This window comes from Passer domesticus, chromosome 1 (genome assembly GCF_036417665.1).
Source record: "Passer domesticus isolate bPasDom1 chromosome 1, bPasDom1.hap1, whole genome shotgun sequence".
In the NCBI taxonomy this organism is placed as follows: Eukaryota; Metazoa; Chordata; class Aves; order Passeriformes; family Passeridae; genus Passer; species Passer domesticus.
Genome location: NC_087474.1, coordinates 94,371,965 through 94,394,636, shown reverse-complemented (window position 1 = coordinate 94,394,636; position 22,672 = coordinate 94,371,965). Strand labels below are relative to the sequence as shown.

The following is a 22,672-nucleotide window of genomic DNA, read 5'->3' as shown; positions in this document are numbered from 1 at the left end:
TAGAGATGAGAAATGCATACAGATTCCTTTGGGCAAAGGAAACTGAATGTTGGTAAGAGCCCTCTTCAAAATTCAACTGCTTAAGCAGGTACTGACATGACTATCCTGACAAATTCTGCTAAACCTTTCATCCCAAAAACTTTTTCCAACAAGCATTCAACTTTTAAACACATGAGGTTTACATTTGAGATAAAACAGTCCATCTAGATACAGTTTTATTGCACTAACTGGGCATTTCTAGTACATTGGACTAGCATATTAAAACCATGGCTTAAACATGTTTCACCCAATACACAGTAAAAAGCCAGTTTTCCTCACAGCAACTTTAGACACCTGCTGCTCAGACACTGATGAGACCATGATGTAAATTTAATTTTTCCTCTGGAAAATAAAACAACTGGATATCAACTCATAACTGAAATGAGTTCTAAAAGTTTTCTCAGGGGCTGGCTAAGGTATAACAGTTAGTTCAGAGAAGTTGGATAGACTTCATATCTTTTTCCCTAGCAAAAAATATATTTCTTAAGCTTATTTTCACTTTAAGAAGTGTGAAGACTTTAAAGACAACAAAATAATTCCCCTTCCTCCAAATCATAAAACAATAGATTATGTACAAACCTTTTTTCTCCTGAACCAGAACAAAACAAGGTGCAATAAAAGATTGCTTATCAGTTAAGTACTTTATTTTGTACTTTAGAAGATTATGCTAAGGTTGTAATATAACACTCAAAGGAAAACTACATAAACAAAACATTAACTCTGTAATCTGCATTAACTCTGTAACAGCAATGTTGCTATTCAAATGTCATGCCAATTTTGCCATTAGGAGCCATTCAGCTGAAATGCTTCTCCTGGAATCCCAGGCACTGCTCTCCTCTAGCACCCCACTCACTCCTGCGCCCAGAGAGACAATGATCCATGCTTCAAAACCTTTTGTTTCTCTGGGAAGATGAAATGGCTATTTTCCAAGACTTGATACAGGAAAGAAAATCTGTTTTGCATTCTTCATTATACCACAAACATACATGTGCATCCAGGGGTGAGGTAGACTTTCTCTGTATTACAAGGCTTTTGTTTGGTTCTTCCTTTTGGTCTAGCATAGCAGCTCTACCAGTTCTGCCCTTCTATACTGATGTGCTTCAAAGCCTCACCTCTTCTCCACTTCCAACAGAAGCTCTTCACTCAGTGGCCTCAAAAAATTAACAAGTCATCTTTATGTGACAAGTCATCTTTATGTGACCCATTGCAGGCACATCTGCAACAAACAGTAAGCATTTCCCAAATGTAAATCAGGAATATGGGGAGTACAACAAGGCTTTGAATATCAGGTTGCACTGCATAGTTCAAATGCAATTTCCTTACTTGCTTATCCTTTTGTTAGCACTAGAGGTTACAGACACACCCTTTCATAGATGGCCCTCCAGAAATTGCTTCTGAGAATCAAGCAATTACAATGCTATTTCTGGCTTTTAAATAACCCTTTTCTTAAAAAAGAACAGACTTTCCTTCCTCTTTCACCTGTAGCGCATGAAAGGAGCAAGCCCTGGTTACTCAAGACAGTTGTCCTATGCATCAAACACCCATCACCATGGTGTCACCCATGAAGAAGAACAAGGTAGTTATCATCAATCACCAAAATCTGTCTCCTTGAGAAGGCTGACTCACAGCAAGCCACAAACCTACAGATTTAAGCTGAGCTTGCCTTCTGATATAGCACAGACTGCAATACTGAAAAACAGAAAGGGGATGGATAGGAAGAATGAGACTTGGCACAAACTACATAGCCTGCTTTGCTACACAGGCCTTTGTAATTGCCCAAACACCTCCATGTGTTTGCATAAACATTCTATGGTCGGGGATTTGCACTCACCTCCGCTCTCCACAAGACAAACAAACTAAACAGAGTAATTAGCTTCTGATTAAGTAAATAGGGTTTTCCGTTTCCATTAGTAGCTCATAAAGGCAGACACTAATATGAGCACCACTCAGGTCATGGCCCAGTGGTGACAGTTTTACAGTCAAGCCAACACAGGTTCCACTGCTACAGCAAACATCAGTCAAATTCCCTGGTAGGACAGGCACAAGTTCACACAACTATGCTGTTACAGGCTATGGTAAGAACATTCAAGGCAAGTCACTCAGACTTGCCCAAGCAGTTAATTAGAACTTCTCACAACAAATCCCATCCATATTTAACAGAGATATCCAAAAATAAACAAGGGGTTTGGTTTGCTAGAACAGATTCTCCTTCAAAATACCTTGACATAACACCTATTCAAGTTACAAGTGACAAAGTGCAGTCTACAAGAGATACCGAATTGGGCTAGCAACCTGCTCATGGTTGTATTCTTGTTTCTGGGCTAGGAAAGCTGATCATGGTTGTATTCTTGTTTCTGGGCCAGGAAAGCTTTACAGACTTTCTTTTCTTTCTTATCATGTACCCTCACCCTACTCTATCAGTCTTTGGTTGTCTCAAAAATCTGCCTTCAGAAATAATTTGAACCATACAACTTATTAGTAGCCACATGAACATACAGCATGAAATCAGTCACTTTATTTAAACTGTCAAACATCCAGCTGGTTAAAAAGCACCACAGGGGCATGGCTTCAATAATAACCTCCTATGACTCACCTACAGAACACACTTCAGCCTTAACTTATTTAAGAAATGGACAAATAACCAACGTGAGAAAACAAAGGTAGGATTAATATTACTTTGACTGCATTTACATACACATACAAAAGTCCAAGGAAGTAATCTTTTTACAGTAATTATTTGTAGCTTACTTTCCCTTCCCTGATTTTAACAGTTAAACACAGAGACTGAGTACCCATCAGCCTTCATCCCATGGCTGGTCCTTCAGAAGAATTCAGTATGGAAAATGGTTGGTTTTTTTTTTTTTCTTTTTGAGTATTTCTTCAAACCATAATTTATGAATTGGTGCTTAATTATCTCAGACATTTAGATTACTCTTTTTATTTCAAGAAATCTAATTTGGTGGATGAAGAACATGAAAGCATAATTTTAATCAATCTCCCTTGAAACTTCTTAAAATAACACTAGCTGATGACTACTCACAAGATAGTAAGCTATTTCCCTCTTCTCAGCTGCATTTATCTTTGTGAAATATTTGTTGGAATACCAGTGACAAACCGTAATAACATAAAGCAAGTAAATATAGCTCAAGTTACAGTGCACTGAAAAATACTTCTAATCTCCTTTTTGTCACTCAAATCACACCTAACTGTAATGATTTCCAAATGCTATGGTCTATTACCAGTGGCTTTCCCACAGAAGCAACATCAATCTAAAGAATAGGTTTAAGACAAGGACATTCTTTCAGCAACCTACCAGAACTATCGAAGAATAGTACAGTAGGTCATTTATTTGAGCTATAACCACGTGAGCCAAATTTATCAAGTTAAGAAAATACCTTCTTCAAGCATTAAATGCCATAAATCATGGGAGAGCATTCTGCCTATGGCCTTTGTCAACTTTTAATTATGTCATGTTACCAACAGACTGCCAAAGCAGAGTGCAACTGATAGCACACAGCATGTCTGAGTACAGCCTATTTTTAGTCTGCAATTCAATCAGCACTCTTACAATGGCAAGGATTAAAGTCCAAGAGAGCCACGTTGCTGTATATAGGCCAATGCAATTCATGTTGAAACACGTTGAGAGAACGTGGTGGCAAACTGGAGTCAATGTAGGGAGCAGCAGCACCAGGCAGGCAGCTGCTCCGTGGCTGCTGATGTCTTTACTGGCAGAGCCCACACTCCCATCTCACCCATCTTTGTTAACAGACCACAAAGGAAAACATTAAAACAAATGGCAGTTTTACGGCAATTCCTTTCAATATGATTTACCACTTATGAAAGACAGACAACATTTTGGCAATCTTGAAAATCAATATCCTTCTACCTTCATTCAGAAGTTTTAGCTTTGCCAATTCTGAGCAGCCTCCTTCAATCCTGCCTGAGAGTGCTGCCAATGAAGAGACAACTCCATCCTCATTCTGGCTCTCCTGAACTCTTGTGCTGAGGTAGCAGTTGCAACATTTGCAAGGATGCTTTTAAATAGCTGTCTTTCGTAACACCGAAAAGAAAAATTAAGATTTTTTCAATATATTTTTACACATTCAAGTGCTAAATCTCAATTAAAAATGTTACACTCTTGCTGTGCTTTTAATCTTCAGGAGTCACATTTTTGGGCTTTTCCCATCCAACTATACAGACATATTTTTAATTTTTTTTTAAATGAACCTTGCTGTGTAACAGACAGGATCAGACTTATGGGACCTATAGGACTTAATGCTTTGAAACTATCAAAACAAAAACAGGTGACACCACAATGCAATCACTTATTCTCTAGGACATAGTTAAATTATTCATCACACAGTAAAGACTTTTGTACACTAAAACTATGGCTGAATACTAATCAATGATGTGAGGAAGCTTACAGCTGTGTTCCATTACCAGTTTCCCAGGACCAATAATTTCTTTTGATATAGCCTCTGAAAAGTAGCCTAAACAGTGTCGTATTCCTCTTAATCTTTATACAAATGATCATTAGGAAACACTTCCTTCAAACCCCCTGATTAAAGAGAGAAAAATACTAAAATGAACACGTACCTATTCTGAGGACTTTCAAGCTAAACACATATAAACTATGGGCACATCTAATTAGCGAAGAAAAAATTCTATACCTTGAGATAATTCTCTCCATTATAACAAGCTCCCAGATTTCAAAATTACTACAGGTTGTCATTTCTCCAAAGGGCACATTTTTGAACGCTGATCACTTTTTTTTAGCAAAATAAAAGATAAAATGAAGGCACCAAAATCCAGATTCAGAGTCTCTAAACAATAAGTTCAAAAACTCGAAGATATGGGCACACCCTAGGCTTGACATAAACTCACATTGATAACTCGTGGCTTTTCATCCACAATTCAAAACTAAACAAAAGAAACCAAAACATTAAGAAAACAAAAAAAACCTAAAAGCATAATTCAGCAGCATCTGAACTGAGACACCCATTTTAAGCCTCAGAAACTACACTTTTTAACTTCTAGAAGATGAGGAATTTCTTCTACCACTCTCCCCCACAACTCTCAGCTTTGTCAGAAAAATGAGTCATTTTTCTTCCCAGACAAGGCTCAGTCTAGAAGAAGCATAACAACAGTAATGCACACACAAGGCAGAGTAACATCCAGTAACACCACCACACAGTAGCTGAAACAATACTGCAGACAAATTGACTTTTTAATTAAGCTAAAAAAAACCCAAAAATTGAAATCAGCATCTAAACATGAACACATTACTGTCTACAAGGCAAGTATAACAAATCTAAGTGCATTAATTGCAGTTATTCAAGCTCACTTCTGTGCAAAAATAAGAGGGACATAACAAGTAAAATAATGAGCAATACTACAGTATAAAGTGAAGGCTGTATATAAGACACTACAGGAGTGCTCAGGTCCCAGGCAAACACAACTGTGAATACTAAACTCAGAAGGGCTGCATTTCTGTCTGCCTTGTGTAGTCACAGACAAAAACACCTCATGTATTATAATCAAACCAGAACAAAAAAATTCACAGTAAGATGAGAGTCCTTCAGCTGTGACCAGCAATGATCATTGCAATACATTAATCATTTAGAATGCTCATACAGGATAAATCAGTCATGTCTGTCTGAAATAAAATACACTGCTTTTCTACCTGTGAATGAAGCCTGTCTGCCTTACTTGTTATCACGGGGATTACAGGTTGCTTTCATTTATAATTGAAGCTCAAATCAACTAGTAGCATGTTAGAGGACTTGAAAAAGAATGATGAAAAAACTAAAATAACACATGTAGAGACTAAAAAGCACAAACACTGTAATTTAGCAGCACCTTTTCTTCCTCACTAACACATTTTGTTTACAAAACACCTATTTTCAAATCACATTACAATTTCCTATAAAGATGCCTTAAGGAAGGAGTGTGATGAAATGCGCCTCATGAGGGGGACTTCTGAAATTCAGAAAACCTTAGGACTGGCACAGTTTCATAACAAGACATACATGAATCTGCATTTCCTTGGCACTCACAACTATAAAGCTCCCCCATCCCTACACCTTTTTGAAGGTGACCAACTTTAACAAAAATAAGCAAACCCAAACCAAAACACAGAGAAAATCCTGCAAATTCACTTACTTTTTATAGACAATAGTCAGACAATGAGGTCCTGCCTGCCTGTGAGACAGGGAAGCATAGAAAAAATCTTACAATTTTAGGAATCTGAAACAGGTATCCTAAATTCTCTGCCTAGCAAACCTCGAAGGGTCTTCCATAACAGAGACACCAAGACCTCCTTTAAAGAGGGCAGAGGACTCAAGATTTTCACAAGCCAAGTCCCTCACAATGCTAGAGCTGAAGGGGAAAATAACAACCCTTTGTGTGTGGAGTCAAAGGTCATACTCCAGGGCCAGCTGCTGCAGTATGGGAATAAACAGAGCGTAGATATGTGTTTTTTTCTGATTTCTTCACTACCCGTAAAATGCCAAGTCTTTCCAAGTACTACAAATCTATTAATGTCTACTCCCTAGCTAGAATGGGTTTATCACTGGCACTTAAAGCAAACTCAAAACCTTAATTCCACACTGAGAAAAAACAGACACAAGACCCCATTTGTCATTTCACTAGCACAGATGAGATTCCTGTTGGTCTCCTGATTGCACACTCCACTATTACGTTCTTTCCTTGCAAGCCTTGCAGTAATGAAACAAAAAAGTGGACACAATGTGCTTTTGCAACTAGCTTTACCTGGCATGTGACAATCAGATAAGCAACCTGGCTGGCACAGCTGTGAGAGCTACAAGAACCCTCTTTGCCAGCCCCCAAATCCAGGTGGTTCAAACTGAACACACAGAGAAAGCCCACCAGAGAGAGTCCAGGGACTTCATCTTCTCCTTGTCAATAACAAAGCCATCCAAAAAAAAACCTAAACACAAAACGCACACACACCTCATCAGCAGTTGGTGCAGCTACTTTACCTCCAACGCTGCTACTTGTGGCTGCAATAGCATATTTACAATTCTAAAGAAAATACTTATTTTCTCAATTTCACTTACATAGTTTTCAGGGCTGATTAGCAAACCTGAAGCAATTAGCTTCAAGGAACTGCACTGAATTGTCTCTCATTTTTATTTTTTAACCAACGAAGTTACTTAAAATTGTCTTTAACTGGCATAGTCTGTAGCTTCTAGAAGAGAAGACAACACAGAAACCAAGATGAAAGTAAACTTACTTTCTTTCCTAAATAGGGCAATACAAGCTATCTGTAAGTGCATTTTATTCCAATATAATCATGCATGCTGTGTACAAGAGGAAGAGCGTATTGCTTTATCTGTATCACTAGAGTTAAAGCAATACAACTGCACAAGATACAGCTTACTACTTTTGTGGCTGATGAACTTAAAGCTTCAAGCCATACACAACCCTCCACTACTGCATGTAATCACACATATTTGACTTTACTTTGTGTTACATCTTGTTTATTTATTCTTCTTCATAGCATTCTGATACTAAGAGTTTAATTGTTAATAAACACAAGAGTTTATTTGTTAGTAAACACAAGACAACACTGTCTGTTTCATTTTTTCAAGTATATATATTTTGTCATATAAACACCTCCAGAACTACAACTACAAGAAGAGCAAGCTGCTTTTCCAGTCACCCCAATCCTTTCTGTTCAGCCTAACAATCATTACCATGTAAAATGATGACCAATATGACCAAAAGATTAATAATAATGTACTGCCCACATTTAATGATAGCAACTAGGCACACAGGAGCAAAATTAGCAATTTTCCAGGATTTTGTGGAATAAAATAAAAAAATATCCTCCTCACAAAACAGCTAGAGGGTCAGTTGAGAAGTATGACTACTAAAGTCAAGTAGTCATACTGAAAGCAAAGGAAAAGGTCTAAACTTTTTTTTTTTAAAAGCATCCTTAAAATGCTGGGAATGACAGAATTACTTCTTTTTAACTTGGACATTGGAAACTGCAAGGCATTTTTGTGGTATATATGTGTTAAGCTGATGATGTGGACAGTGAACTTCCAAGTCTTCAATAGTTTCATATGCCAGATAGTTGCAGATGTTTCTAGGTAGCTAGGCCTACTAGAGAGCTCACTGCTACTATTGTCCCAACTTGTTCCACTGCTAAAAATATGTAACAACATTCCTTGTGTCTTATTAATAACTGCAATACAATATAAAGTTAATATTAATATAACGGAATCCAGGTTGTGTGGAAAGTGATGACAGAGGTGTAAGTAGCTGGCACTCTTTCCTCTGAGCTGGTAATGAAGTAATATCTTAGCACATGGGTTCAGCCTACTGAAGCAGCATTTACCCAAGGAGCTGTATAGCCCCAGCCCAGACCACTTTTTTTCACTCAAAAAAATAAAATATCTTTTGAAAGAGTAGCAGTACCAACCTGTCCTGGCTGAATTCCAGCCAGAGAAATGGACTGTAAAACCAAGTAGGGTTGTCACCAGTGACAATGTGATGGATGAGTGAGTTACAGCCTGGCTGCCTTGCATACATTTGCACAAAGGTTGTAACACTCATCATCCCAACCCAGAGAGTGAGATCAGACAGAAAGAAAAGAGATTCTCATTTAGACCCTAATTACTGGCAAGTTAGGATGGCTAGGTGGGTGCACTAGGAAGTGAAAACTCTTCTAAAACATTGTGAGAACTTCTGCTCTTATTTAGAACGCAGGAAGAAGAGGAAATTGCGATATGCCAGGTCCTACTTCACTGACTATTCCTTTACCAACATAGATATGAACTGCAGCCATCTTAGTTTCTTGCTCAGCTAATCCACTAGTAATCTTTACACAAGAAGAATTTGGATAAAATGAGGTATCGACAAACTGGTTTTAAGTGCAAGCATCAAAATTTGGAATTGCAAGTACGAGATTTGTGGTAGGATAAATCAAGGTCAGACTTCTTCCTATTAATCTCCTTTCTTTGAATAAGAACTTCCAGGAAACACAGGGTGATGCAAGTTTCCAAAGGCTGCATCTGACCAATCTGTGATCTAAAAATTTAGTGGAATCCTGAGAACTACCAGTGCACTCACTCCTGTCATTCCAGACATGGAGTTCTACGAAGGCTCTTGAGTAATGATCAGCCAAACTCAGTGACCTGCAAGAGAGGTGTCAAAGTCAGGAACTGAATCTCTGGGATTTTACAACACAGCTTTTAAGCCTGGATCAAACAACTGAACTGAACTGCAACTTGTCCAAACCATAACTTGTCAGAAGAACCTTGCAAGAACTTCAAAGTCATCTTACCTTAAACTGCCAGAGGTAAACCCAGGCATTTGACAATTACTTTGTATCTGTTCTACGGCAATTTCTTCTCCTTTGAAGGTCCACATGCAGAAGACAGTCAGCTGGTGGAGACTGAGAAGCTTTTCACAGTTGTGCTTTAGGGCAGGTGTTTATACTCCCCCAGAAAAGTGTGCTTCAACAGGACTCATATGCAGCTTGTGCTGTCAAGTCAGGAGACAGAGCATTATCCTATCCCACTCTGCCCTCATAAATAATTCCCTATAAAATTCAAGCACACATGTCTGCTACAGGGTAAATCTCCTGAAGCACAGGAATTTGTCAGCTCCAGAAATACTTGACTAGAGTCAGAATACTTTGGAAACCTTTTGGAAAAAAACTTTGTGTTAAATCCCCTCTTCTCTCGAAGGATGAAAAAAGGCTGATGTCCACCTGCTTCAGGCAGAATATGAAAGACTTATGTGTCTTGACAGCCCTCAACTACAATACTTCCCAGTCCTCAGCAGCAACACTTGCAGAAGATACCAGCCAGTTTTCCTTAGGTGTGGGTTCATTTTCGCTGGGATGACATGACAATATTCCAGTTTCCATCTTCTATTCTTCAGCTCCCATTAGCAACATAATTACTAACTCAAAAATGCTCTCTTGAGAGAACAGCTGCTCTTTACCAGTACCTACATCAGGATCAGGATTCAAACCATACTTCTTTTTCTGCCTAGCATCTGTGGACCAATGCATTATTACTTAATGCCAAGGAAACCCATGGAAGAGGAGCCAGCTGGTAGGCTTACTACTCTCAGAAAACCTGAGGCTGCTGCCAAGGTATAGCCTGGCACTGAGTTCAATGCCAGAGCTGAGCTCCATGCCAGGACACAACCAGTGGAACTATTCCTGCTATCAGTTTACATCACACCATGCCTCAGAGTGAGCCCTGGCTTAAATGTAGGGCTAAATCACAGCAGCTGAAGACGGAAACGTGGATGGCTTCTTTATGAATGAAACTCCCAAATCCCTCTAGCGCTCACTGGATTTATTTGCTTATACCACTGTTTTCTGAATGACACTGTTCCTAATTACAAATTCTTGTAAGGCATTTAAACACAGAAGTTGCCTCCAGTTTTCTCAGAGGGAATAGGAGATCAAAACAATTATCCTTACGGCACTATAACTCTCCTTTATGCCATCTCCACCAGTACCCCATATGCATGGAAGGATTTTTTGTTGCTTTCCATTGTTACACAAAGTATTTCAATTACGTTTTCGTGATAAGTTAGGCAGTGTGATGTCCTATATAATTGTAAAGATATATTTCTTACAGAGGTGCCCCAACACTGAACACTACCGTGGCATGTGAAAACAGACTATGGCAACATACTCAGCATGGTGTAATTATGTGAATAAGTTATAATGAAGAAGATCTCTAAAAAAAGCACACCACTTGACATTGGCCATGTATATATAGCTACTCTCCTGAGCGACCCTATGTCAGCAAGTTATAAGTATCAAGTAACTCAAAGCAATTCAAAACCAACAAACCCAATGTACTGAATTAGATTCAAAGAGAATTATTGGCATAGGGCCTGAGCCACAAATTTAGACCCAGTTCTGAGTTTTCCCAAGGTTCACAGAAATGGACAAAAGGGACATCTGAAGTCAGAGTCCAAACTAGATCCAATTCTACTTCATACAACAGACAGTAGGAGTGACCTAAAATCCTCATGAGCAATAAAAGCCAAATTCAAAATGGCACCTTAGGCAGCCAAATCAATATAGGCAAACCACAAAACTCTGCAACGTGGCATAGATACTCAGCAAGAATTTGTAAATGTGGCTAAAAATACTGTAACAGAATTTGTAGTGCTTCATTGTACCGTCAACTAGGATGGTGTGTTATCATCTAGGACCAAATCGCTCATAACCATGGGGATAGCTGAAACAAGCATTACTGATGGCAGTGCCCTGCCCCATGAGGCTCAGTGTGAATGCCAGACAGAACTGAGCACAACCCAATGAACAACAAGCTGCTGTATCCAGAGATATGGATGTAGAGAAAAGTATGTGCACAGAGAGAAGCAGGGGAAAAAACAGGGAGGAGGATAAAATTAGGCACCCAATTCCAAGTGAAAGAAAGATTACAGAGACTCTTTTCAGTTTTCCCTATCAAACCGCTCAGGTGCTCCACGTTATTCAGGGTAGTAAAGACCATCCCAAACATTATTCTCAGAACTCAGTTTCTTAACGTCCCAGTGAGCCTGCATAAGGACCTAAAAACTTTGCTGATCAGAAGACAGTGTATAGATCTAGACGTGCATCCAAACTCAAGTAAAAGTGTGAGATTAAAGAAAAGAAGCAAACATGCAAAATTGAGTTGTACTTTCAAAGAACTAGAGTGAAGAAATCCTGCTCTTTGGAATGAAGCTAGAACATCTGTTGGTTACAAAAAAGCTACTAATGACATACTATGACAGGTCCAAATGTCAAAGCATTTTTTGTTTACTTTTTAAATGGTTTTCTTAATAATTGTTTATAATGTTTAACTTACAATGACTTGCAGTATACAAGTTGTTTTACTAACTACAAAAGTACCACTGTCACTACACTGTCGTCATTACTAATTTCAAGACAGCAATGGCGAAATCTGACCCCACTGAAGTGAGCTGGATTCCTGACACTGACTTTATCCCATCAAGTACATCCCACAGTGGTACATCATCTAAAAGATGTGCAAATCATCCACTGGAGCGAAGGCAACAAGCTGGCAGCTCTGTTCAGAGAGTAAGTGAATGTTCACCCAAGTCAAGAGATGGCAACTTAAAACTTGCTGGAAAAAAGCCTAGCACTGATCACTCAAACCTGCTGGCAAAAACACCACCAAGTTTATAAAACTTCAGAAATTATTTAAGCATTGGTGTTCCTATGCATTTCATCATTGTCATCATAGAAAGACTTGGGTTGAAAGAGACCTTAAAATTCCAACACTCCTGCCATGGGCAGGGACACCATTTGAGGTAGAAACTCCTAGGTTTGTTTCCAGAGATATTGCTCTAGCCACTGTGATGATACTACATGGACCCTCAATCCATTAGCTCACCAATTTTCAAAGTAATTAATCAATCAAACCTCGGATGCCTCAATGTAAATGGACACCTGAATTTCAACCTATGCTCTGCTTTGACAGCTGCATTCCTCTGAGATCAGAATTTGCCCTGATCTCTAGGTGAAATGGATCAAAATTCGTCTTAGCCAAATAATGTGGTGATCTGGTCTTGAGGAAAGGCTGCAGAAAGAATATGCCCACCTCCCAAAAAAACTCAAAAAAAAAAACAAACCAAAAAAACCCAAACCAAACAAAAAAAAAAAAAAAAAAAAAAAAACAAAAACCAGAAGAAAGCAACACAAATCAGTTTATTTTACAGAATTACAGGTACAAAGATTACAAAGATGTAATACCAAACACAGAAATGCTGCTCTAACTTCTAACTGCAAGTGCAAACATTATGCTTTATTTAACTATGCTTTCATTATGATGAATAAAGGTAAACAAGTCTAATCAACCAACCCTTTTTTTTTTTACCTTGTAGCAGCCAAGAGATAGCCAAGAGACATAATTAAGGCAGAAACAGGCAGCTCTGCAAACACAAAGGTAACTGTAACCATGTAAGCAGATTTCAATGAGCTTGCCTACACCCTCACAACTGAAACAAAGTATTTGGAAGAGCGAGAACCTCAGATTAACAACTCACTGGGCCAGGACTTGCCTCTAGCAGAGCAGCTATCTTTCAATAGCCGGGTTTACAGCACCTCTAGAGACACAGGCTATCTCCCACCCCAAGTCTGCAAGTCCACTTTCCAAATATTAATTAAACTTGAGAAATGCTGCACACAGAAAGACTGGGCAGGAGGGAAGCATATACAAGTGGCCATGGATTTTGGCTGGCTCCTAAGACACTAAACCAAGTTGGTGGTGGTGTTAGTATAAAAAGTTACAAAAATTTCCCAGGGAAGTATTCAAACCAAAACAAAACATAACAAAGTGAAATATCTCTGAAAATGAAGTTGAATTAACTCTAAATCCAGATTTTAAACTATCTCTTTATTTACTTCATTAGGCGTCAGAATCCATCTTGCCTTTCTTTTAATTAGCTCTAACTCCAAAAAAAAAAAAAAAAAGCCTCCCATGAAAACAATGGGACCACTCTCTGAATTGGGGACGACTGAGCACATGAAAACAGAATTGACCCAGCGCACCAAGAGCTTCCAAAGTTTTTGTGCTTTAGGCAGAGCTCTGTTCACTGGATGCTGTATCCTTGGCAACTATTATGCGAGGAAACCGTTCTACAAATGCAAAACTTCTGTCTGCTCCATGAGCTTTTCTCTGAAATGCTTTTATGGGGTTTTGGATATCCTTAAATCTAAGGGGACACACAGCCCTTTGTCATCTTTCCGCAGGCCCCCATGAGCATAATACAACAAGTGATGTTAAGAGAGTATTTTCCTCCCACTTCATCACAGAGCAAATAAAAGTTTTACAACTTCTACTTTGTAGAAAAAAAGAAAAAACGTAGGCATTTTTTCCTTTCTTCTTCAGTGCACTCTGCAGAACTAATGTGCAGATACAAGGTAATAATGAGAGGACATTATTATTATGTCAATCAATGGCATTGCTTTGAAAACTAAAAATTCAAGGATAATGCTTGGGTGCCTGATTTCAAGGGCAGGGCTACAAATGCCAGCATATCTATTAGAAGAAGCATGCAAGAAGAGATAGGTAAGACTTGACAAGGGCCATGCTGCAGTTCTTCGCAAGAGGGACTAGTAGCACCGATTGTTTCAAGGGCAGCAGACGCTGCTATTTTTACAAAGCCCCGGCTGGGACTGCCTGGCTCATTAAACCTCACCAGGCAAAGCCCGGGTCCTGCCGGCGCGACCGTGCCCGGCTGGCCCGACACAGCACCTTATCCAGCAGTATCCCCGGATACCCAGACAACGCTAAGCCAAGGACAGGCACCGAGTCCTTGATACCCAACTTGGCCTTTGGTTTGATGAGGTTCTTCTTTCTCCTAGGGAAAGAATGAGGCAGCTACAGCTAAAGCAGAGGGGGTAGCCGCCCTTGAGAGCGTTTGGGAACGCAGGAGAACAGCAGAGGGAACCCCTCCGCCGTCCCGCGGGGCCTCTCCCCAGGACTTACAGAGATGCCCATACAGCCGGGGCGAGAAATAGCGCCGGCGGAGGCACGGGAGCCGGCGAGCGGCCCCGGGCGCGGAGCCCTGGCTGCCGCCCCGCGGGGGCCGGGGCCGCCCGGGGCCGCTGCCGGGCGCTTGCGGAGAGGCCGCTGCCCTCCGCCCGCTGCCCCCCCACTCGCAGCCCCTGCCCTCCCCGGTACCTTCTGCGGGGCGCGGAGGAGGCGGTGCACCCCGGCCAGCTGGGTGGCGAGCGGGATGTCCTCCCGGAAGGTGTACAGCGGCGGCCGGGTGGGCTCGGGGAAGTTGGTGCTGTTGAAGGGGTCGGTGTCATCCAGCAGCTGCACCCGGCACACCAGCGTGGCCATGGCGCATCCATGCACCGCCGCGGCCGGGCGCGGGCGGGGAGCGGCACCCCCGAGTCACCGGCACCGAGGCGCTGCCTGCGAGCGGCGCTCCCTTCCCCGGCGCAGCCTGGCCGGCCGCCGGCAGCCTCTGCCCCCGGCTCCCCGAGCGAGCGCCGGCCGCCTCACAGCCGCCGCGTCTCGGGGAGGCTGCCCATGGCCCCTTCCCCGCCGGGATCCGCGAGTGCGAGCGCGCTTCAGGCCGAGCAAGGAGGAGGCGGCGCCGAAGCCGCGGGGCGCGGGCAGAGCGGCAGCAGCGGCGGCGGCAGCTCCCCCATTCCCGGCCGCTGCGCGCCGAGCGGGCAGCGGGAATGCCGTGGCCGGCACGCGCAGCCCCCAGGCCGCGCGCAGGGCCCGCAGCGCCCCCGCGCGGCCGCGCGCCGCCGCCCCGCCTCCCGCGAGGCCAGGGGAGCTCCCCGCGCCCCAGCGGGACGGGAGAACGCTTCCCGGGATACCCCCCGCCTCCGCCGCCGGGCCCGCGGCACGGAGACACGCACCGAGAGGGAGAGAGAGAGGGACGGGGGCCAGCCGGCCCGCCGGCCGCGCCCGCTGCATCACCCTTGGCTCCCGGCAGCAGGGCGCGTGTACTGAGCTCGGTGTTGCTGTCACAAACATCCCAGATGTCCTGAATCTTCAGTGTAATAGTCACCCCGTTCCAAATAAAAGCTGTAAAAAAAATTACCCGCTTTAAAAAAAAAAAAATAAATAAAATAGTTTTAGAAACTGACCTGTAAAGTTTTAGAAACTGACCTGTCACGTGGGTATTCTTTAGAAACTGACCTGAAATGTGGGTATTCGACACAAGATTGTTCTTCTGTATTTGTACTAAACCCTTTCTGCCATTAGGATTGTGCATACCCGGGGTTCGTATGGCTTCCCAGAGCATAGGGCCTGGGCAGGCTTCCCATCCCGGACAGGGGACTGCCTGTCTTTGCATCTTGGCTCTCTCTTGCCTTAGGCCTGCTCTTTCTTGCTTTCAGGGGAAAATGGGGACAAAGTGCCAAGCCCCTGGGTGGGCACAGGGCAGAGCACTGTGCTCTTCGCTCTTGGAGGTGAATCTGCACTCTGTCTGCAACCTCATGGCTGGGGATTCAGGATGCACACCCTGGTCTTCACTCTTGGGGGCACAGGGTGCAGGAAAAGAGCCATGAAATAATTCACAGGCAAAATACAGAGAATAAAGGGTCTCCACCTGTGGGAACGGCTGCATTTGCACAGGCTGAGTATGTGCCCAAGGGGTTGCTTTAAAGCCATGGTTTATAGCCTTTCATCCTTGCCTTCTGTGGGGCAAGACCTGAAGCACTGCAAGAACTGGGGGATTTACCACAGAAATGTGTCTTAGGCAAGAAAGTATGACCTCTGGATCATAGTGTTTGCATGAAGCAACTGTTTCCTCCCAGAATGATTACTGGCTTGGGAGTATTTGTCAGAACTGAGACAAAAGGGGATTTCTGTCCACACTTGGTCTGTCGTTCTGTTTCTGTTATTCTTGGGACTAACTTGTCATGGTTCAGTTTTGCCAGCAGTTATGCATATTTTCAGAAAAGAGAAGTTGTATGTGGTTGCGATTTTTGCATCTAATTAATTTAAAATTCCTATTTTGCAAAGAAATCTGTTTTCACGTCTCCTCTAGCAACAGGAAGTAAGTTTCTAGAGAAAACAGTACTACTTGTATATCTCTCTGCTTATTTATGTTATGTATTTTTGTCACCATGTGAAGTGAAGGTTAAACAGGGTATTTTGGTTTTCTAAATCATAATTTATTAAATTGCTGTTCAACTTCCATTTTTGTAAAGCAAATTTCTATATTTGCTGCTAATCAGTGGTTAATATGAGGTGGCATAAGATTGCTATCCTTGCTATTCACTGGATTAACCCTGAGGTTTTGTAAATTAAAATCTGGCACTTGCCTCATTGAAGAGGAGTTAATACTTGGAGGGCAATTTTAAATAAATCATGGAAGCCAAGATTTTGAATAGAATCTATGTGACAGCATCAGCTTCTCTTTTGTCCAGTACTGGAAAATGAAAACAAAGGATGGCTGCAATCCTTGGAGCTAACAGAGATAGAATAACTCTGAGGCTCAACATCTAGCCACGGGCTCTAAATCCTATAAGGAAGAATTAGACCTTGTATGTTATGCTCTTCAGCTGGATTTTCAAATAAAACATGGCCAGTGGACTTACATTTTATGACCAGGAAGGAAGGAAAATTACAACCATGAAAGCATTCTGAGTTAGCCAGAGCTTTTTTACAATTATTTCTTAATTGTAAACACCCCCAAACCACCATAAGGCTATGAATTTCAAAATCTGGGTTTTACTTGATTTAATTCAATTTATACAGGTAGAAAGTAAAAATAAATCTGCTGGATAAAACAGAATAACATTACAAGGTCAGTAAGTGTGAGTGTAGAGGGAGAGATACACACCTATATTATACATTTGAATATTTTCCCACCTTTCTACATATTTTTCAAAGGCCTTCTGAATCTGCAGTCTCTTCTCACCAGCCCGAGCCAGGTCTGTATATAGTTTGCTCCCTCCTCTTCCAGTCACCAGTTTAAGCTTCTGGTGCAAACCTGTACCTTTGAAAAGTCCTTTCCTCACACACTGCCTGCTTTTGCAGACTGCAGGAAAGTGCCCTCTCTCCTCTCTCCTCTCTCCTCTCTCCTCTCTCCTCTCTCCTCTCTCCTCTCTCCTCTCTCCTCTCTCTTCTCTCTCCAGGTTTAATTTATTCAATGCAGCAGCTAAACCAAGGCAAGCAGCCTGACTTTCCTTCTCACTGTCCCACTACAACCTTTCAAATGAGATGCTTTTAAAAGACCTTAGCACACAGTCAGATGCAGACAAGCAGTCAGCTACCACCCGTTAGAAGTCTGTGGCATGAGGCACTGTGGGCATTGCATCTGGAAAGACAACACCTGACAAGAGCTGCACTAGAGGTGACCTCATCCCATTCCCCATCATGGAAGATAAGGCCTTTCCAGAGAGAGAGAGCACGTTTACTTCAGTCATGCTGAACAGAATCAGCACTCAGAAGCTCTGAGGAATTGTCACCAAAGGTCAGGCTGTGTTCCTTGTGCCTTCAGTGGTACCATGGGCTAGCCAGTCCCATTCCTGGAGGAAGCACCTGACATGGGCTGTGTTACCTGCTGACCTTGGGGTCTCCAAGGGGCATCTCACATACCCTTGCATGAAAACAAAGCTTGCACACTATCAAGTAAAGTTCAGTTTCAAGCTGACAAGTTTTTTTGGGTTTCGGTTTTTTTTTCCCCTTTTCATGAGGGGAAAATCCTTCATGTGCACATAATTATCAGGAATGAAACATAACTTAGGAGTTTTTGTTTTAGACAGGTTTATTCATCTTAACTCATTCCATTATTGGCATTTCTTAGAAATACATTGTTGAATGAGTTAAGATGGTGTGTCAAGCTTAAATTTGAATTTCATTATTGTTGAAACCTCAATGTTAAAATAACATAGGGGTTTCTTGTGTTTAATTTCCTCCTTTTTATTAAAATAAAAATATGTATTTGAGGGAAAGTTATTGAAAGCATATTTTTTAACCCAAAGACCACCCAGACACAATGTAAATGTGTATTTAAGCATTTTTAAAAAATGATACTAGGTATCAGAGCAATTGGAAGAGCTCCACAGGAATATTATTTTTTTCTGGTATATCATTGTGTCAATACAGATCTAGATGTATTCTAAGTACGTGAAGTGGCCAGTCCTTTGACATTATTTCTTTCTTTTGGACAAATTGAATTGCATTCCAAATTTCATTGTTTGAACTTAAAGCCAATTTTAGTTATGGGAGAACAAAAGCAATTTTAACTCCCATGATTTATTCACTTAACATTAATAAAGCTGAAAAATAGCAGTCTGTTTGGTAATGGTAATCAAAATGGGCTTGCAAACCACTGGAATTTAAGTATGGTAATGGAAGTGCTGACAGACCCTCTACTGTAGTGATGGGAACAGTATTCCTGCCTTATCCACGCTATAATCTGTAAATAGCGCTTCATTCTCTCAGTGAGATGTGGAGAGTTATTTATTGTCATTGTTAGCATGGACAGGCAAATAACCTAACACACTTCTCAAAATAATAGTGTGTAAGTGAAATCCAGTCTGTCACAGGACTAAAAAAAAATGCTGTGGATTTTGGCCTTCACCATCCAAGGATCTCAAAGTGCTCAGCTACCATTAAATGTTGCCTGCTTATTGCCACCTTGCAGATGGGGAAACTGGGAAGCTGACAGGTCAAGGATACAATACTAATATGATTGATTTTTAATTTTTTTTTTTTTTTTACTGATTGCAATGGAACCCGAACTGGGTGTCATATGACTGGTTCACAGAAGACATCCACAGAAAAGCCCATAGTAACAAAAACTTTTTCTTTGGTAGATAAGGACTTGTGATAGTCCCTAAGTTTGTCAGAGGTTTTCATCAAGCTTGAACTGCAGAATCACACACTCCAATTCTGTTGAGTCGTACTGAAAATTATTTTTCTGTAGTGGCTGGCTAATACTTTATATGAAGTAATACTGTATGATATTAACACTGGCTAACACTGCAGTCTGGTGATGAAGCTCAAGGTTCACAATTCCAAAGTCATTCAATGTTCAAAGATAACACACAGATTGTAAAAACCAAGCCCTAGATCCATGGATCATACCACCCCAGGAGATAATCTGTTAGATGTTCTGGTGGTAATCCTGCAGATCACTTTCTGTGCAAGGTCTTCACCTAAGGCAGCCAGGTATTAAAGATGAAACCATTGCTGAAAGGGCTGAAAAGTGAGGTTTCTGTGATGTGAAGCTTTCTTAGTGCCACTTAATGCAGTTGTTGGTTACACAAGCATTTGGTCTCCTAAAGGACTCCTGCTTTTATCAGCACAATGACCAGGGGGTTGACCCATGCATGGAGGTATTTAACTTCACCTTCACCGTTTGATGCTCAAGGCCTCCTGCCATATCCATTGCATGCTACTTAAACACTGTTCTGATGACAGAACTAATTTCCACAAGAGATTTGCTCTAGTGCTCTGTACTAAAATAGACAATTGCTTTGCAACTATTTATTAATTTATTTCCATGGCACTCCTCTGCAGAGAGAAGGTCATTTTGCCCCCCTTTGACGGTTGGAGTGTTACCAGACAAAATGCGGATGAAGTCAAAACTAACCACTGCTGTCAGCTGTTCAGTTCTGGGCTGCCTAAAACCAGTTTTCAAAACTTCTAGAAACATTTTGCTTTGGAAGTGCAGCTGAGAGTGACTCGCCTGCACAGAGGAGGAGAAAACACAAGCAGTGAGACTGAAAACGTTCCTGGAAGTGATTTTAACTATGCACTGGAATTTTACCATGGCAGAATTTATGGGGCTTAATCATGACTTAATTGTGGGGTTTAATACCCTTACCTGAGTCCAAGCCTCTGGATTAATTCACTTTAAGAGACTCAGCAAGTGAGGTGGTGAGCTTGCAGAAAACAATCTTCTCTGTCAGTCAGCCATGGTTCTTTCTCGTAAAGAAAACATGTATATCATATGGAGTTGTAAAGTAAAATTTATTCTGATAATACTTTATTCAGCACCTGTGTAAGCCTGTATATCCATGTGCAGAAAAGTTTTTTTTAGATTCCAAGGAAAATTCTCACTACTCTTTACTCTTAATAACTGTACATCAAACCTCCAGCCAAGGACCATCCATGCTTTATCAAATTCCAAATAACTGTAATTGTTCAAGCTCTCAAGTCCCATGGATATCAGTGAGGTCACAAACATGTCTAAGGTGTATAAGGACATAAGTGTGAAACAATGAGGAAAAGCAAGCATCAGTTAAGAGCTACTTCTGCTTGTGGGGTCTTTTACCATTCGTAATGTTGCAGGGCTGTAACCACACATGGGTTTTGAAATGGTGACTGATTGTCTAGAGCTGACCATCAAAATCAGACAAAAACACATTCTTCAAATCAAAGTACTCATTTAGTCATCAAGTTAGGTCTTTTATAGATTTTCTGACCATTTTTAATTATCCTTTAAAAAATCAGGGGCTGTGTAGATTCTTCCAGGTGGCATTAATGTTGCTCCTTTCTGGGAATTGTCTTACTAGGGTGAAGGAGAGGAAGTTTCACAGCTTAAAGAATATGTCAAGGTGGAGAGTGAGGGTCCCAGGAGGGACCTCAGATGGAGAGGTTGCTGATTTGGGCACAGAACAACTGGAAAGAAAACCTGCTTGGGGGCAGAGAGGAAGGCACAGAGTTTGCTGCCATTTAGAAAATTAATGAAATGACTGAAAAGAAAACTGGAAGCCAGCTCTGACTTAACCCTGCCAGTGCATTGCAAGAGGAATTGACTACAAGCATTTTCTATTTCTGCTCTGGGTTCCTCGCTTTGAGTTTACTGGAAATATACTAACCTATATTCTCACACGTCTGGCTTTTGAATGGAAAAGCCATTTGATCCACTTTGGAAAGTTCACTTTGGGGAAGGGGGTCAGTAGAGCTTGCCTCACTTCATCTCTCTTCTCATTCTGTGATGCAGGCTGTACACTAAAGGAGAACAGTAGAGTGGTGACAAGTGCTTCTGAGCATTGCCTTCAGAGAGGATATGGGGAAAAGGCTATTTCCAGAAGCAAGGTGAGACTATAATGGGCCAGTTGTCTGTCCTGGTATGGCAAATTTTGTAAGGACTCCAAAAAAATTCAGTAATTTCCTAACCAGAAGTTAGTTGAAAACTTCTTTTTTTTTTGTCTCAGCAATGATGCTGATTATTTCTTTTCAGTAGGATAAAGAATAAAGCACCGTCCTTTTTCTCCATTATAAAAGAGCACCTGAACTGAAAAAAACCCCACATGCAGCAGTGAGAATAGTTGTTAAGGTGCTTCTTATTCCTTGGCACACGAATTCTAAAATAAGCTGACATTGGTTTTATCAAATATAATGTTATCTTGCTAGCATAAGATCTTACCATAAAACTCAGTTAGTCAGTCTTTCTTGGAAAATGGGAAGACACTGTCATAGATTATATTACTTAGCAAAAGAGTTATATTTTCATGTGTAATTTGTTATACTGCTCCTTTAATTCTTTTTTTTTTTTTCAAAGGAGAAAACTCGTGTTTCATACACATTTGTACAGAAAGCCTCCATCATTGCATGACTAAGAAGAAGAAGGAAACAGGGATAAAGCAACCTGCTTACAGGCATGCTGTAGCTGTGGTGGCCATTTTTGCATTTTCAGCTCAATAGAAACAAGCACCAGACAAAAGCAGTGCAGACATTTAACAGACAGCAGCCAGGAATGCAGTGGCCATTTGCTGGCACATGACCATAACTGAGCACAACTGAAAAACTGTCAAGACCCAGTTCATTTTCAAAAGTATTCTCTATGATAAAAATAGCATTTCCTTGAGTAAAACCAGTACATTTTGGTTTGAAATCTGAGCATGCAAAATTTGCTTTAATTTGTGTGTTACCAACAGCATTTATCCAGGATTAATTGTTATCACATTACTTTTGTCTTATAAAGTAATGTTGTTTTGACTTGGTGACTTGTATAAACTAAACTTTGGACATTTTACATTTTGAGTTTCCACTGTGTATTGTGGATGTTCTTTTGATGAAAATTGATCTAGAAACTGGGAAGGTTAAAATAAACAGATTTTACAGGAGAAAGTGTTTATGGAAAAAAATGCACAAATACTTGGTGTGCTTGACAATTTATCAGTCCTTTTGTC

The 22,672-nt window shown here is 41.1% G+C and overlaps 1 protein-coding gene and 1 long non-coding RNA gene across 6 annotated transcripts in view; one reads left to right on the top strand and one right to left on the bottom strand.

The window, feature by feature from the left end:
- The window catches only part of FHOD3 (formin homology 2 domain containing 3), a 371,712-nt gene extending 356,467 nt beyond the window's left edge, over positions 1 to 15,245 (bottom strand). For 2 of the 5 annotated variants that reach the window (XM_064429712.1, XM_064429718.1), the window contains exon 1: positions 14,733 to 15,244. In XM_064429712.1, coding sequence (XP_064285782.1) covers positions 14,733 to 14,897 — 165 coding nt within the window. In that variant the 5' untranslated portion in view covers positions 14,898 to 15,244. Of the gene's footprint in view, positions 1 to 14,732 lie in introns of all 5 variants that reach the window. The other 3 variants (XM_064429729.1, XM_064429739.1, XM_064429703.1) reach the window with 2 other exon arrangements.
- A 5,542-nt stretch (positions 15,246 to 20,787) lies between these two features.
- LOC135288877 (uncharacterized) lies at positions 20,788 to 22,287 on the top strand. The gene is made up of 3 exons (XR_010351742.1): positions 20,788 to 20,914; positions 21,481 to 21,575; positions 22,042 to 22,287. It is a non-coding gene; the product is annotated as an uncharacterized LOC135288877 (long non-coding RNA).
- Positions 22,288 to 22,672: the final 385 nt, after the last annotated feature.